Below are 16,590 nucleotides of genomic sequence, written 5' to 3'. Positions count from 1 at the left end.
ATTGTACATTTCATCCCACCTAACTTTAGAACGAGGGATATCTATAGCATGATTCATCTCATCCTAAAGCAGAGATCTAAAATAGGTCAGATGAATCATACCCTAGAAATGGCCTGCAAAAGACTATTGATTATAAAAGGAATCTAGACAATTAGGTTAGGTGTGTTAACTGTTACGGGTGTTTGAAGTTGTTAGGTGATTCCCCCTCAGAATTATATTAGAAATTGCATTAATACACCCTGTGCAAGTTGCACAGAATACCAGGCATATTTGAAATATATATATTTTTTGTTACTCTTGCCTTGGACTCCATTTCCAGTGGCAGTCAGGCCTCTGTATGTTGACTGATAATTCCTGCAGTTCATAAGTATCAGTATGTTCTTAATTCTTCAAGGGTTTTGCAATTGTAGGACAATACAGGACAGACAAAAGGATACATTTTGCTGAAAACCTATTAGGCTACAATTAAAAAAAAAAAAAAAAAAGCCAGACAATCAGATTGAATACAATTTCATCATAAGAGCAAAGAATTTTTAATAATAAAGCCACTGAGGGTAAATGAATGCCAAGTCCAACTACTGCCTTTCCCTAAGAAAGTGATTACAAGTTAATTAAGAGGACTAAACGTAAATGGAAACTGTTTCTGAAGGATGACTTGCAGTACCAGGCTCCAAAAACAATTTTTAAATGTTGCCAGGCAAAAATGCAACAATTCCAATCAAGATGGGACATTAGGCTAGGATGTCAGTACCTAGATCCTGAACTGCAGATTCCTGCAGGGCATTTGGTTTCGTAGACCTGAGAGAGAAAAAGTAGGAGAGTAAGAACTGTAAACCTTAGGCATCTAATAAAAGTACAGATCAGAAAAACTAAGTGAGTTAGTTCTGTACAGCAAATGAAGAATACTAAACACTTTGAAGGGTTACAGAACAGCTAGGCTAGGTGTCTGCTGTAGTTTAAAGGAGACATACGAATATAGTTCTGTGCTTCTCATAGCTGTTACAGCTCAAGCAAATGGAGCTGTGATAGTTTGACGTTATGTACTGTTTGGACAGGCGCTAGAAGAATTTCTTTTTAACTTCTGCCGTGCAGGACCTAGCCACAAGTCCACAGCAGGAGGAGGGAAAAACTCACAAATGTATGCGTCAGTGTTCCTAATAAGTTTTCTTGCATATGAAAATATTTATCTGATTTTTATGTTCTTTCTTCTCCCCTCAGTTGTCTGGATTTCTTGAGCTTTTAGTAGAATATTTTAGAAAATGCCTGATTGACATTTTTGGAATCCTTATGGAATATGAAGTGGGAGATCCAGGCCACAAAGCACTTGATCACAAAGCAGCCAAGAAAGATGATAGCCAGTCCTTGGCAGAGGATACTGGAAAAGAGGAGAGCGATGAATGTATTGACTATTTTGATGAAGATGAGGAGGAAGGGGAGGATGAAAAGGTAGAAGGGGAAGAAAAGAGCATTGTTTTTTCCACTCCTGGTGCCATTGCTGATCCAAGTGAGCGGCCAAAACAAGCCAGTAAATTTGACAAGCTGCCAATAAAGATTGTAAAGAAAAATAATCTATTCGTTGTTGACCGATCTGACAAACTTGGACGCGTTCAGGAATTTGATAGTGGACTTCTCCACTGGCAGCTTGGCGGTGGTGACACAACTGAGCATATCCAGACTCACTTTGAAAGCAAGATGGAGATTCCTCCGCGCAGGAAGGCCCCTCCTCCCTTGAACTCTCCTAACAAAAAGAAGGACCTCGAGGGGAAAGGCGAATCTGAGGAACAACAAGAAAAAAGTATAACGGCAACCATTGATGATGTCCTCTCAGCTCGTCCTGGAGCATTGCCCGAAGACTCCAACTCCAGTTCCCAAACAGAGAGCAGTAAATTTCCTTTTGGGATCCATCAAGCCAAAAGCCACCGGAATATTAAACTGCTAGAGGATGAGCCAAGGAGCCGGGATGAGACTCCTCTATGCACCATAACTCACTGGCAAGACTCCTTGGCCAAACGCTGCATCTGTGTGTCAAATATTGTCCGTAGCTTGTCTTTTGTGCCTGGCAATGACACCGAAATGTCCAAACATCCAGGCTTGGTGCTGATCCTGGGGAAGTTGATCCTCCTTCACCATGAGCATCCAGAAAGAAAGCGAGCACCGCAGACTTATGAGAAAGAAGAAGAGGAGGACAAAGGGGTGGCCTGCAGCAAGGATGAGTGGTGGTGGGACTGCCTCGAGGTCTTGAGGGATAATACATTGGTCACATTAGCCAACATTTCTGGGCAGCTAGACTTGTCTGCTTACACAGAAAGCATCTGTTTGCCAATTTTGGATGGCTTGCTGCACTGGATGGTGTGCCCGTCTGCGGAGGCACAGGATCCTTTTCCGACCGTGGGGCCCAACTCAGTTCTTTCGCCTCAGAGACTTGTGCTGGAGACCCTGTGTAAGCTCAGTATCCAGGACAATAATGTGGACCTTATCTTGGCCACCCCCCCATTCAGTCGTCAGGAGAAACTCTACGCTACTTTAGTTAGGTACGTCGGGGACCGCAAAAACCCGGTCTGCCGAGAAATGTCCATGGCGCTCTTATCGAACCTTGCCCAGGGGGACACATTAGCAGCAAGGGCAATAGCTGTGCAGAAGGGAAGCATCGGAAACTTGATAAGCTTCCTGGAGGATGGGGTCACCATGGCCCAGTACCAGCAGAGCCAGCATAACCTCATGCACATGCAGCCTCCACCCCTGGAGCCGCCTAGCGTAGACATGATGTGCAGGGCAGCCAAGGCCTTGCTGGCCATGGCGCGAGTGGACGAGAACCGCTCAGAGTTCCTATTGCACGAGGGTCGTTTGCTGGATATCTCAATATCTGCTGTCCTGAACTCTCTGGTTGCATCTGTCATCTGTGATGTACTTTTTCAGATTGGACAGTTATGACATAAGTGAGAAGCCAAGCATGTGTGAGTGGAGATTAGAGGGTCACATATAACTGGCTGTTTTCTGTTCTTGTTTATCCAACGTAGGAAGAAGGAAAAAAAAAAAAAAATCTTTGCTCCTCTGCCCCATTCACTATTTACCAATTGGGAATTAAAGAAATTATTAATTTGAACAGTTATGAAATTAATATTTGCTGTCTATGTGTATAAGTACATCTTTTTATTTTATTTTTTTTTAACCAAAGTTGCTGTCTAGTACATTCAAAGGTCACTTTTTTTTCCATAGATTATCCTTTTCAATGTTCTTTTCCATGTTTGTATTGCATATTTTTGGGAAGCGAACTAGTGACTTTTTAAAAAAAAATGTTATGGCAAACCATTGTATGATGAAAAAAAAAAAATCTCACCACTTTGAAACAAAAAGGTGAAAAATAACCAACATACCAAGTTCCTGTGTGTTTTATTTTTTCAAATAAGGAAAAAATAAAAAAAATTAAAAAAAGAAACCCAACCAACCTTGTATACCATCACCCAAAGCTCTGTGCAATAGAAGATGCTAGTGATGTAGGTGTTAGGGGATCAAGGAGGGTGTCAGTCAGTAGTCAAAATACAAAACCATACTGGTTTCTCCTCAGGAGAAATGGTTACATTAGGCTAGGAGCAAAACAAAACAAAAAAGTTAAAAGATTTTTAAACAAAACCTGATGATAAACATCAATTGCTTCCTCACCAGAACTGTCTTGTCTACATGTGGTTTTTTTGACCTTCCACAATGACAGTTCTTCACAATTCCTTTAATCATTTTTTAAAATATTTTTTTATTGCCTAAGGGCCGTGATGTATATAGAAGTTGTACATTAAACATACCCTCATTTTTTTTTTAGTACAAAGTTTTTAGTTTCTTTTTCATGATGTGGTATCTACAAAGTGATAGTAGAATTATTTTTTTCTTTCATTTGGGCCATATCTCAAAAAAATAATTAAAAAAAAAAAAAAAAGAAAAAAGAAAAAACCCAACACAGAAAACCAACAACTGAGGGTAATGTACAAGTTTCTGTATGTATAAAGTCATGCTCTATTTCGGGAGAGCAGCCGATCACAATTTGCTTTATAAATCAAGGTGTGGAAATGGTTACGTATGGATTGATTTAAGAAAATGGTTACCAGTCTACAGACAAAAACATATATACGGGAAAAAAAAAGGAAGAAACACAACTTCAAAGATTTTTCAGTGACAAGAATCTGCATTTGTATTTCAAGATAATGTAGTTAAAAAAGAAAAAACTTGATGTAAATTCCTCCTTTTCCTCTGGCTTAATGAATTTCATTTATTCAGTATAAAATCTTTATATGTTCCACATGTTAAGAATAAATGTACATTAAATCTTGTTAAGCACTGTGATGGGTGTTCTTGAATAATGTTCTAGTTGCAGTGTGGGATATCAGAAAGCAAACTTATTACAAGAAAGAGCAATAATGATTATTCTCTTTCCCCTACTTTATTATTATGACCTTCAAAAATATTATGCTATTGTATTGCAGAAAGTTGCTCTCCTTTTAGAAAAGCCTTCTCACGTCACAGAGAAGTGTGTTAATTATTATTTATAAAGCCACGGAGCCTCAAAGGGGAAGACATGGCTGGCAAGTGACAGTTCTGACTATGCAGGTATCCAGCCTCCTTGCTGCATTTGGGGGACCGAAGATGGATGTTAGAAATGTGACAAAAGATTTTGTTAAAGCAATAACCAACTTGAAGAAATTGATCTGTATTCACTACCTGTAAGTCTCTCTGTTGGTTAAAGGTGCAAATACCCCAGTGCTGTGGGTATTTAGAATAAACACCCACCCACTTCTCGATACTGTATGTGTCCTTGCATACTTACATGGCCTCTCATCTTGGGACTCCCCCGGTAAAGTGGATCAGGCTTTAACAGAGCACATCCATCGTTATAATTGGTGGGAGATGGCCATCTCAGTTTCAGGAGTTACCTGGTTTCAGATACAGCTACTCTCACCTGGTGATATCTCGTTGCTGAATATTGTGCAAGCACTAATTTTTGCTATTTCATCTTGGATCATTGACTTTGTTAGTGTGATCATAAAAAGCTAATAATAATCAATTTCCCTGGAATTGCCACATAATTACGCTGTTAGTGGATATCCTCCTCCCCTCTCCAATAACAATATGGAGGTACTTGAAAATTACAACCCCCTTTGGCATACTGCCCATCTTGTTCATATAGGTTGCTATAACATCAATACATGTAAGAGAATTTCAGAGGCAGGTAGATACAATTATAAGCCAAGTTTGAAACGTGACTCCCTAGTGTCATGAAGAGTAATTTCTCCTTCTAGCTTTTCTTACTCAATAATCTCTCTACTCCCACATCACCTGCTGTAGTGGTCTCTGTTTTGCATGTCGCTGCGTTCAGAAATACGTGGTGAATTATAACCCACTTGTAACTCTTCATCACAGAAGGAGACATATTTCAGGGATGATTTTTACAGCTTAATAGTGGGCAGTGTGAAAGTAGTATCCCCTGCTAAACTTGTTTCTTGCTAACATTTTACTGCCTGATATTACCCCACGGGCACAAGCAAGCTGTTAAGTAAACCCTCTGCTGAGCGATACTTGCCCCTTTCTTGCCAAGGACAAAAAAGGACAACTGTTCTTCTTTCAGCATTTGGACCCAGAGGCCTCTGGGAGGAACTACACCTGTGGCAAAATGCTGTGAGCTGTCAGAGGCAGCACTTTCATGTTACTCAGGACTGCGCCGAGCCTGGGTAAACAACATGGTGGGGGAAGAAAAACACCCAGCTATCCAGCCAGACACATGATGTCCACATGTATGTAACATTGCTGCCACTTTTCCAGTTAAGCCAAGAACTAGGGAAGAAGGGAAAGGTTAATATGGATTCTGCCTGAACATGGTTTTATGCTGTTATGGTGGAGTGAATGATCTAAATTGCTGGTTAGTATTACAGCACATTTATCAGAAGGAAGGCGAAGCATAAGAACTCCAATTCCCTCTGTTGTCTATGCACAATTTCACTTATGCCACAATGTTCCCTAAACCTTTGGAGCAGACGTGCTCATGAGACTTGTGAACTTAGCATGTTCTAACTGAATCCTGAACAGGTGTGAGCTGCTGTTGATATTGTTCCTACAAGAGGTATTTTGGTTTTCAGTTTAAAAAAAATAACATTTTTGTGCTCGCGTGATCGCAGATTCTCTCGTGAAGCTCCAACTAGTACCAACAAGAAGGTGCAATATTTGAAATTCTAAAACTGCAATGAGTTATTTACAGGAAAGCAGCCAATTAGTATTTTAGGCAATAATTGGACACAAATATTTGGCTACTATAAAAAAAAAAAAAAAAATTTCAAAAAGCTACCTGTTCCTTAGTCAGGCCCAAGCAACTAATTGCTTACATACTGAAAGAGCAGCAATGAGATATATGGAGGCCCTGAAACTTACTGATCTTTAGAATCACTTCAGGAATGAGAAGATGCCTGTCCCCTTTGGCAGGAAAAAATGGGTTTGTTTCTTGTTAATGTAATTTCCTACACTAACAAAACAAAACCAAAACACAACACACACATATACACAAAAAAAACCCCACCACCCCTGCTCAGAAAAGCCACATTTTCAACTATCAAAAGGAAGAATGCAGAAGAAAAATTCATCCAGATGTCCAGATATTTATCTTCCTCTTATTTTGCCATTTAACACCACAATCTGTAAACTCTGCGCCATACATTACTACTGTAAGACCATTACCTTTTTGGCCTGGATATACCCAGAAGAAACACTTAGAGAAACACCATAGCAAAAGCACATGCCTGTCTTCCACATTAATCACTCCTACACAACACTTTTACAGTGCAATGCAGGATACACCTCTTATTTTACACATACTGTGAAAACACATCTTAGTAATAAAGAATCGAGTGTAGCTGTTGTTTATGACAAAAACACTTCCAACCAAAAAAGATGAAGCCATTGCAAGGGGTAGGTTCAGTTCAAACACTGTTTTAACTCATGTCATCATGCTTCACTCTTGTTCTGAAGCTGTTACTAAGTAACATTGAACAGCAAAGAAGAAAAAAAAAAAAATATCACTGTTATCTCCTCTGTTCCTCTGCCCGCCCCCCCCCCCACACACCCCCATACAAGAAGAGTTGTAAACATCCATAGTGCGGATGCCCAAGATAACTTGAAATTGAACTGGAATGTGGAAACTGAACTGAGGTGGCACACAGCTAGTTCACCCTTTCAAGAAGCTGTGTGTAGGCTCCTTAATCTGCAAGCAGTAGTACTGGTGTACCTAAGAAATAATACACACCTATTGCTCCAACACTGTAATAACACTATCACAGAAATCAGTCTTTTCTGTGTTTTAAATAGGAGCACAGTCTCAAATTTTGAGAAAAGAGTTCTCCAGAGAGAGATGATGACTTCTATTTTTGTCATCATTGACCTGGTAATATTGAGAATGTGGAAAGCACACTCGCACACAAACCACAAAGCAGTTCCTGCTGCAAAAAGCTTATTTTCCAAGTCATGAACAAGTAACTGCAGGTGGAGAGAGACAGGAGAGAATGGAAATAAAAGCAACAGTAAATGAAAAGGCAGGTACTACTCTTGTAGCAGAGTGGAATTACAAAGATTTAGAACATGGCCCCATACCACCTGCAAATTTAATTCTCCTCAGGATAATTTGTGAAATTTCAGTGAACTTATCCATTCTGCTTTCTCATGAAACCTTACACTTCTCATGCCCAATTCCCTTCGTTCCATCCCTCACAAATATTTTTTTAAGGATTATTGAGCCTGAAGAAGGAGAGAGAGAAGTACTAAGAGAAGAAAGGGAGAAAAGACATGGTCATTTGGAGAAAGAGAGGCAGAATATGAAGACAGAGCTGAAAGAAAAGCATCCTATGTCCCTGCTACATTGCTCAATTTTTACATTTGGGTCATTCCAAATAATAATTAAACCAAACTAGGGGATTTTGGCATTACATTGGTGGTTGGTATGAAGAAAAGGGAAGTAAAAAGAGATTTTTAAGAGGTAGTGGGAGCAAGAGAAGGGAAGGTGAACGAAAAGGTTGAGCCTCCACATGCAGACTGGTAAATTCAATTTTTACTTAATTACGTTCACCTTTCAAATCACCAAGACAGCAGGAATGGAGAAGGATTAATATTGTCTTCATTGTTAAATTCACCCCCAGTTATTTATTTGTGCACTGTCAGAAATGAGTTTTCAAAGTCTCACCTTCTTTTCTGTGATCGTCAGTAGTTGTGGGTACAGAAGACAGCTGTTCTGGACTGCATACCAAATCCAGCTATTTACATACCTAAATGACTTGATCTGTGTTTCCAATTACTTCTTCTAACAAAAGTCTAAAATGCATTTCATTTCAATGCTGTTGTACAGTGTAAAAAACTGTAGGTTTATACTTCGCATTGTTTCTAACTGGCCTAAACTAATGAGATGATGAAGGAGCAAGATTCTCATCTGATGCCTTCAATACAGCTACAACATCTTACCCTGCATTTGTTAATTTACTTGGTCTGTCATTATGTAGTATATATTGCATTTCCATTAATTAAGGATAGTTATTTACATTGAAAGGGCGATGGGGTGGAATTGCCTAGCTAGCAGAGCAAATCCCTAGTGACTCAAGCATCTCTGCAATGTTTATCCAGGTCTGCAAAGAGACTCCTGAAGGACAAACATTCTGACTTTTGCTCCACTATGGAGTATTTTTAAAAGGCAAGTTTATGTATTATCATGCCAGGAGAAAGATATATGATTATCTAACATGAAAAACTGTTAGACACACAGTAGAAACAGCTTACAGCACTCCACAATGCAATTCTACTTCACATGTAGCTATTTGCTTATCGGTTCTGTGTATACATCTGCAACAGAGAAGAAAACTAAATCTAGTACATATTTTACTGTCAAATTATAACACAAAACTGCAAAGTCAACTATTAAATATTTTTCTCTAAGAGAATCTGAAAAAAAAAATGTTTCCACTGGTTGCATCACTACCACTCCTTATAGATTTTTTTCGGTAATATGAAACATGAAGCTCTGTACAGAACGAAACAGAGTAACTGAGAAATATTGAGACTTAAGCACAAGACTTCACCAGCAGAACTAGCACTATACACTTCGTATGCTGTTAGAGAAGACACACTTGTAACAGCAAGTTACTTGTTATCAATATCCTGTACCCACCTAAGAAGTTCATTTCCCTGGATTTCCGTCCATTTTCTATAGTCATGCATGTTTCACTGGCATCTCTCCTAACAGAGTAGTGCATAAGACGTCGTTCTCTTTTTTCTTTTTTTTCTCCCTCTAATATTTACTCCCTAAACCTCTCACGTTGCTTCCTTCCTTACCCCTATACATTAGTATCAAATACAGAGTCCTGATTTTTTAAGTAACTGAATAGCCCGGGTTTTGTCAATTATTGATATCTTTTGGTATACAGAAGAATTTCTTCATTGTGCTGGATTGCGTCACCAATTCTTGAGACAGCAGCATCTCCTGAAGGTTCTTATCCTGCAGGGAAAAGTAACTACAACAGGCTCCCAGCCTTAACAGTGTGGATGTGGTTGAGATGTGTCAAGAAGAGCTAAAGAAGAAAAAAAGGCTTCAAGTTATACATTTGACATTTCTACACCTCTTCAAAAGATGGGCATGTTACTTATGGTAAGCATAAATAACCAGCCTTTCCAGTCAGCAGCTATAACCTCTTCAGCTTTTCTATTATACAGAGTCTTTTGAGTAAAGAGAGTTTTCTTTAAATATCAATAAAACTGCCCGTTTAAAAGCACTTAGATGCATGACCAGTGTACCTTGTGAAAATAACATTATGTAGGCCATAATGTCAGTTCAGCCACAGCTCATTCTATGTCTCAAGCGGCTCATGCATATTTATCACCCTAGCATATGCTCACCTTCCACAACATGCCTATTGCGTTCAGGAAAAGCAACTCGCAGAACCAAAACATTGACTAGTAGACCATCAGCTGAGATGTATTTTGTTATAGAAGAAAACATACCAATATTGAATGTGTATGTACAGACGATATCCATTAAACACCTTATTTTAAGCAGAAGACTTTAAAGCTAATTTCGTTAGCTTATTTTATCTTCAGCTGCAGCTAGGTACATTCTTCTGGCTGTGGCCTTACCTGAGCAGGTTACCATTTCTGGCCTCTGTCTCCTAGAAATTATTACCTTCCTGCAAACATGGCAGCGCTACTGCTAGTGGTATTGTTTCTAACCTAGTCCTGGCAAAGCGGGTTAAGCACTTAATGCATTCTGGTGTTTGGTTTGCTTGTTTTTCCACCCAGAACATTCGGACAGCTGCTAGGGCCATACACTCACAGAGTTATTAATCCATTACACCACGAGCAATGATTTATTGCGGGCTGCAAACTCTCCAGGAGCCAGTTGGTTTGATTTACCTCCCAGAGCATCCCAAAACCTAGCGTAAGAGAGAGCTGACATGCATTGGACCTTCAGCCTGACTGCACAAAGTGCAGCACAGCCACTTGCCCCAGGTGCAAGCAGAGGGTGTGGTGCTAACATAATAGACTCGCCCTGACAGGGCACTACAAAATATATTGATAAATCATTACCTAAAGGAGACTGCACAACTCCTGTTAAGCTCCTCTAACAGGCAGTCTAATCTGCACTCTGTTTGCTTGGTTTTTAATGTCTGTACCTGCTATTTGTGAAACTACACATTCTACTACAAGACCAGAAAACAGACTTCTCATTTACCGTCCATCGTAGAGGCAGCCAGCCGGTGGTCAATCTGTCACAAAGGCACTGCAGCACTCGAAGGCCACACACAAGGCTTTGGACAGCAGTGCCATCACTAAGCAGGCACAGAAGGAAGCTGATAATCCCCTAATTTGTATGAATTTGACATTTCCCCTCCATCAGCAGCACTATTCTGCCTTGGGACTGAACATGGTGGTGGGGTTTGGAGGGAGGGTTGCTCTCAACTTCCAATTTTTACAGAATCACAGAGTGTTAGGGATTGGAAGGGACCTCGAAAGATCATCTAGTCCAATCCCCCTGCCAGGGCAGGAACACCCAGATGAGGTTACACAGGAAGGTGTCCAGGCAGGTTTTGAATATCTCCAGAGAAGGAGACTCCACAACCTCCCTGGTTGCTCTGTCACCCTCACTGAGAAGAAGTTTCTTCTCATATTTAAGTGGAACCTCCTGTGTTCCAGCTTGTACCCATTGCCCCTTGTCCTATCATTGGTTGTCACCGAGAAGAGCCTGGCTCCATCCTCATGACACTCACCCTTTATATATTTATAAACATGAATGAGGTCACCCCTCAGTCTCCTTCTCTCCAAGCTAAAGAGACCCAGCTCCCTCAGCCTTTCCTCATAAGGGAGATGGTCCATTCCCTTCATCATCTTTGTTGCCCTGCGCTGGACTCTCTACAGCAGTTCCCTGTCCTTCTTGAACTTTTAATTATTTAGTAGTCAGTGAGGCGGCAGATGGCAAGGGTACATGGAAAGAAACACCCATAGCTCCTCCCAGTCCGACGCACGGGACCTTGTTCTCTGCAGAACTGTCCCAAGAGCTCCTGTTGGCCCTGCTGCCCACCCCTCCTCCTGCGCCATGCCTGCCTCTTGGGGTCCTGCCGGTTCCCCCCTCACGCAGCAGACAGGCCGCCCGCCCCGCCACGCTGACTGACCGGCTCCTTCCCGCCCCTCCCTGCAGCTGCTGGGGGAGAGACCCTCAAAGGCCACACACGAGGCCTTGAGAGACCCTCGAGCTGCCCTGCCGCACGCAGCGGCCGTTGAGGCCCGCCTTCCAGAACATTCTCGGCCCCTCGGCAGCAGCCGCGGCGGGTCGGTGTGGGGCAAACGGGGGCAGCCGGGCTGTCATCCCACAGGCAGCCCCTCCGCAGCACAGGGTGCGTTTTTCCCTCAAGCCTGCCTTTCAGCTTGCAAAAGCATGATTCAATTATCATAAGCTTAAATTTATTGTTTGAAATGGCACTTAGGTTTAATGCTTTTTCAATACTCCGTCATTCGAAATCAATTCATAAAACTCTTTACACGTACTATTTAAATTAACTTTAATTCGAAGCCGTGGCAGAATCAATATTTTAGCAGGTTTCTGCCATCTGTCCAAGCCTGTTTACCCAGGGAAAGCACTGCCTGTGCTGCCGAGGCAGGAGCTGCCACCGTGACCCACGGGGCGCCGCCAGCGCCCACATCACACCGCCTCATCCCGACCACCGCGCATCCCTTATCCACCTTTTTAATCACACGTCATTAGTTGAATAACATCAGTGATTTCAAATAAATAAATAAATCAGTCTTATTTTTTCCCCCACTGAGAAGATAACCAAGATTATTTTTGGTTGGTGCACTGGAAGGAAAGACAGGTATATTTTGTGTTCCATTTTGGGCCCCTCATCATAAGAAGGACATTGAGGTGCTGGAGAGAGAGCAAATGAGGGAGACAAGGCTGGTGAGGGGCCTGGAGCACAAGTCCGATGAGGAGCGGCTGAGGGAGCTGGGGCTGTTCAGCCTGGAGAAAAGGAGGCTGAGGGGAGACCTGATCACTGTCTGCAACTACCTGAAAGGAGCTTGTAGCGTGGAGGGGGTTGGCCTCTTCTCCCAAGTAACAAGTGATAGGACGAGGAAATGACCTCAAGTTGTGCCAGGGGAGGTTTAGAACAGATATTGGGAAAAAGCAGACTGACTGCTTTCTATCTGAACTTCTTCCTCAACAACCTAATTTGAGAGACCACAAACTGCTACGGATCTGTGTTCACACTTGACATCGAAGTTCTGCTTATATGTTCCCTTCCGGCCACAGGGCTCTGTGTGAACCAACCTGCCTTATAAAGCTCTTTGCAAGGCATTACAAGGTTCGCAGCACTCTGAGCTCCTCCCTAACTCTTCCTTTCTCTAGCCCAAAGGAGAGTTGACAAGAGTTTAGAGGGACGCAGGGCACAAGCTTGTCCATGGTGTGGTGTGGCAGCTGCTAATAACTGTGGCTGTGTTTGCTCTTACAATGCTACTTCCATTGTCAAAATAATGTGTTAACTTAAGCCATCCTTGCAAATGGCATCACCACTGAAGCTATGGCTTCTTTGGACTTTGAGTCAGGTAGCGCATCTTTCACATCAAGAGAGTTTCTGTATTTCATTAATTCATCACAAAGTAAGAGAAGGCTGAATCAATCAAACTAATGCAGAGCAAGAGTAAACAAAAATATCTAAACTGAGTTTTCAGTACAGAAATTTCAATAACTGAGCTTTTGATAACTTGAAGTGAGGTTTCTATGATTCTGACTTTATTTCCCACATTCCCGAGAGTTTTTTCAAATTTTGAAGCCAGACTTGTACAAAGGTAGGAGGTTGTTAAGACACGGGTTGCAAGGTAATTTGTAATTTTGAAACACTGATAAGTAAAAGGACATTGCTTCAGTGCTGAATAACAATAACTAACTTACCTAGAACACAACACTAACTGCTATTTAATATAATACAAAAAGATGGGAAATGAATCAGAATAATGATCTACATAATTTTGTGGAAAGTAAAGATTTCAAAGGTATTAAACATGATCAAAACAGTAAATTCAACTGGTTTGTTCTGAATACTTCCCCTAATAAAAATATATTTGAATGCAGTAACTTTTTGCAAAACTTCTCAACTGCAGCAAAAGCTCAGCCCTTGATTGAGGAAACACAAACTTTCATCCAGGAAAAAAGTGTTGACTCTCAGCAGGGACAGGAATAACAGGAGGAGAGAAAGGATAGCATGGCAGAGAAGCTTACTAAAAACCCTACCATTAGTATTCCTTAAACAATGACAAATGTTACTTCAAGCAAAGAAAAGGCAAATGAGCATTACAATGCTTTCAATAGAACTAAGCACACTATTGCCAAGGCATCTCCATTTTTCTAGGAGTTTCTCATCAGCTGTGTGAATTGTACAAGTCACATTAGCATAGCAATAGGTAACCAGCCATACCTTTGCTTCACCTAGTTACAACCTCAAGGAATTCAGACCTTTACAGTTCCCTGCTGGCAAAGGCTCTTTGTCTTATTGGCACGTTAACTCAGTTCTGGCCTGCCATATGTTTTAGTCTAGCTGACAGCATTCCTATGGCCATAAAATCAATCAATAGCCTCTGATTCTACTGAAGGTATGCTAAAATACGCAACATGCCATTACAAAGCTTCTGATTTGCCACTGCCTTTTAGGGTAGGCTGTAGGAGCTCACCTTCACAGTCAAAGGTTGGATAGAAACTTCTGCACACCCATCTCCCACGCTGGCCTGGAAGCTGCTGGGGGACAGCTGCTGGGGGATAGTTTGCTCACATGCTGCTCTGAGGCTGTAACGAGGGGCTGGTCTCTGGCTGCTCCCCAGGGCCCAGGCACCTGCAGCAGGTGAACCACATTGAGGCAAACCAGCACAGTCCCTCCTTAGAACAGGATCAATGCTCTCATGGCCAGCAGGGAGAGCCCAGCATGGCACAGCAATGAGACTGGGTACAGCCAAGTGTCTGTTAACAGAAAGAAATGCTCCCAAATGACCCGGGACCACGAGGCACAATGTCTGGCTGCACAGGAGATTGTGGAAAACTGGTGGACTGAGAGCAAAGGTGTACATGCTCCTCCTGCACTGCTCCTCTCCTGAAAGGACCTGTTCCACAAAGGCCCAGAGGACACAGGTGAGATGCTCACTAGCACTTTTTATTAAATCTGTCTCACCTGGCAGATCAGGTGTTTTTGAAATGTTAGCCTGTTTAAGGTGCATGAAACTTCTCCCATAATAAATCTGGGTTTTCAAAGAAACAGCAATGATTTGGAGCTGCAGAATGAGGCCTGGAAATGATGAAATCAAAAGAATAACATTATGATAGTTTTTTGCACACCTAGGAGCCAGCTAAGAACAACATCAAGCCTATTCTAAAGTCATACATACTGTAGGCAGAATTTAAGCATATTTTTTAGGTTCATCATATGCTTAAAGGACTTCCTGAATTTTTGTATGACACAAAAACTTAGCAAAAAAAAAAAATTCCTAGCAATTTTTGTGCCATCCTGCCCCCAGGAAACAGACGTGGCCACTGACCACCTCTAGATACCCTGGCTTTAGAAAGCATTTTCCTATTTTCTGAAGCAAGTTTTAGATGATGTGACATAACGTAACAGCAAAGTTACGTCAATATGGTTTTTTAAAAATTTTTTTCAATTGCTGTTTCTGTACTTTTTTTCCAGACTTTTTAGAGTAGCTATATCAAAAGTGCAGAAAGTAGCGCACTCAGTGTGTATTGCTTGCTTCTGGCTTCTTGCTTCTATCTTATTTTTCATTGAAATTCAAACAAACACAGCCTTCATTTGATGAGATACTTACCATACAAAATAATACTAAAATGAAGGAGGAAGAATCCTTTGAACCTCAACAGAGAGGTGAGAACTTGACATTATTTTTGTCTTTGGTTTGAAAAAAAACCTCTTTAAAACCAGAAAGGAACGTCAAAGGAAACTTCAGTCCAACAGGATTTAATTTTTTTACAGCATAAAAATTAAGTTTCCAAAGTCTTTTTGTTCTCATCTGAGTAATACATTACATTTGTTTAAATAACTAAATGTATAAATAATAAATATTTTGTAAATCTTCTCCTGAAATAGTGACATTGAAAAAAAATCTTTGAAGTGCAGATAATTCCTCGCCCCAAATCTTCTTCAGATCTTGCAGAACACTTTGCTGATTCCCCAGAGGAACTTTTGGTCCATTGAAGATTCTGGTTAACGTAAAGAAAGACGTTTAAATGTTTTAACTGAGTTTTTGGGGTAGCACTAAATTAAAACTGTACATCTTTCAGTTTCCCAGCCTTTCACTGCTCTGTTATTTATGCTTCAAATATCAGTTCACTGAAGAACTATTCATAATTTATAACTCAACTGAGGATCTCTTTCCCTTATTTTAATTCTCAGGCAAGTGGAAAAGACAGATGTTATGAGCAGAATGTATGTGTATGTATTGTTTGTGAAAAACACCCTGAGGCAAGGTATTCAAGCCTGACTTAGTGGGCTTCTGCTTTGGAAAGCTCACCTGGAGACATCTGAAAGATGCTCGACCCTTCTGGAAGGTCAACTGCTTTAAAACATATTTGGTATCTACAAGGCTTTATAAAATATTACCTTCCTGGTGACCTAGTCCCAGCATTTATCCACAGAACAACGTCTCATCACGAACGTTACTGTGTTTACAAATAAGCATACTTCAGTCACAGTAGTGAAGAGTCAGTCTATGGATTAAAAGTGAATTCTTGCATCTTTATGTTTCCTAAATTTCCTGAAACCGTCAGCAGCATGACAACGTGGGACTGGGGCATGGAGGAGGAAGGAGGTTATGAGATGTGAACTCCTGTTGTTCAGGAACTAGGTTCCAACCATAAAGTTCTTGATTCTTGCAAGCAGGGCAGATGCCTGTGTAAAGCCCCATTTAAGTTAATGGGATTCTGTATCGGTCGATGAACCTGCATTTATTTGTGCATCAACATCGTAGGATCAGAGTCTGACATTGCTCCTGGAGAAATGGAGTTGTTCTGTTATGCTGATGCGTTCTAGTCACTGC

General features: G+C 41.1%; 1 protein-coding gene across 5 annotated transcripts in view; it reads left to right on the top strand.

The window, feature by feature from the left end:
• Positions 1 to 4,737, top strand: part of ARID1B (AT-rich interaction domain 1B) — a 330,284-nt gene extending 325,547 nt beyond the window's left edge. For all 5 annotated transcript variants that reach the window (XM_065630702.1, XM_065630699.1, XM_065630700.1 and 2 more), the window contains one exon: positions 1,219 to 4,737. In XM_065630702.1, the coding sequence (XP_065486774.1) occupies positions 1,219 to 2,931 (1,713 nt within the window). In that variant the 3' untranslated portion in view covers positions 2,932 to 4,737. The remainder of the gene's footprint in view (positions 1 to 1,218) is intronic.
• The last annotated feature ends 11,853 nt before the right edge of the window (positions 4,738 to 16,590 follow it).

The sequence above is a fragment of the Caloenas nicobarica genome, chromosome 3 (genome assembly GCF_036013445.1).
Source record: "Caloenas nicobarica isolate bCalNic1 chromosome 3, bCalNic1.hap1, whole genome shotgun sequence".
In the NCBI taxonomy this organism is placed as follows: Eukaryota; Metazoa; Chordata; class Aves; order Columbiformes; family Columbidae; genus Caloenas; species Caloenas nicobarica.
The sequence above is the reverse complement of the archived record's forward strand: the minus strand, read 5'-3'. Positions and strand labels throughout refer to the sequence as shown.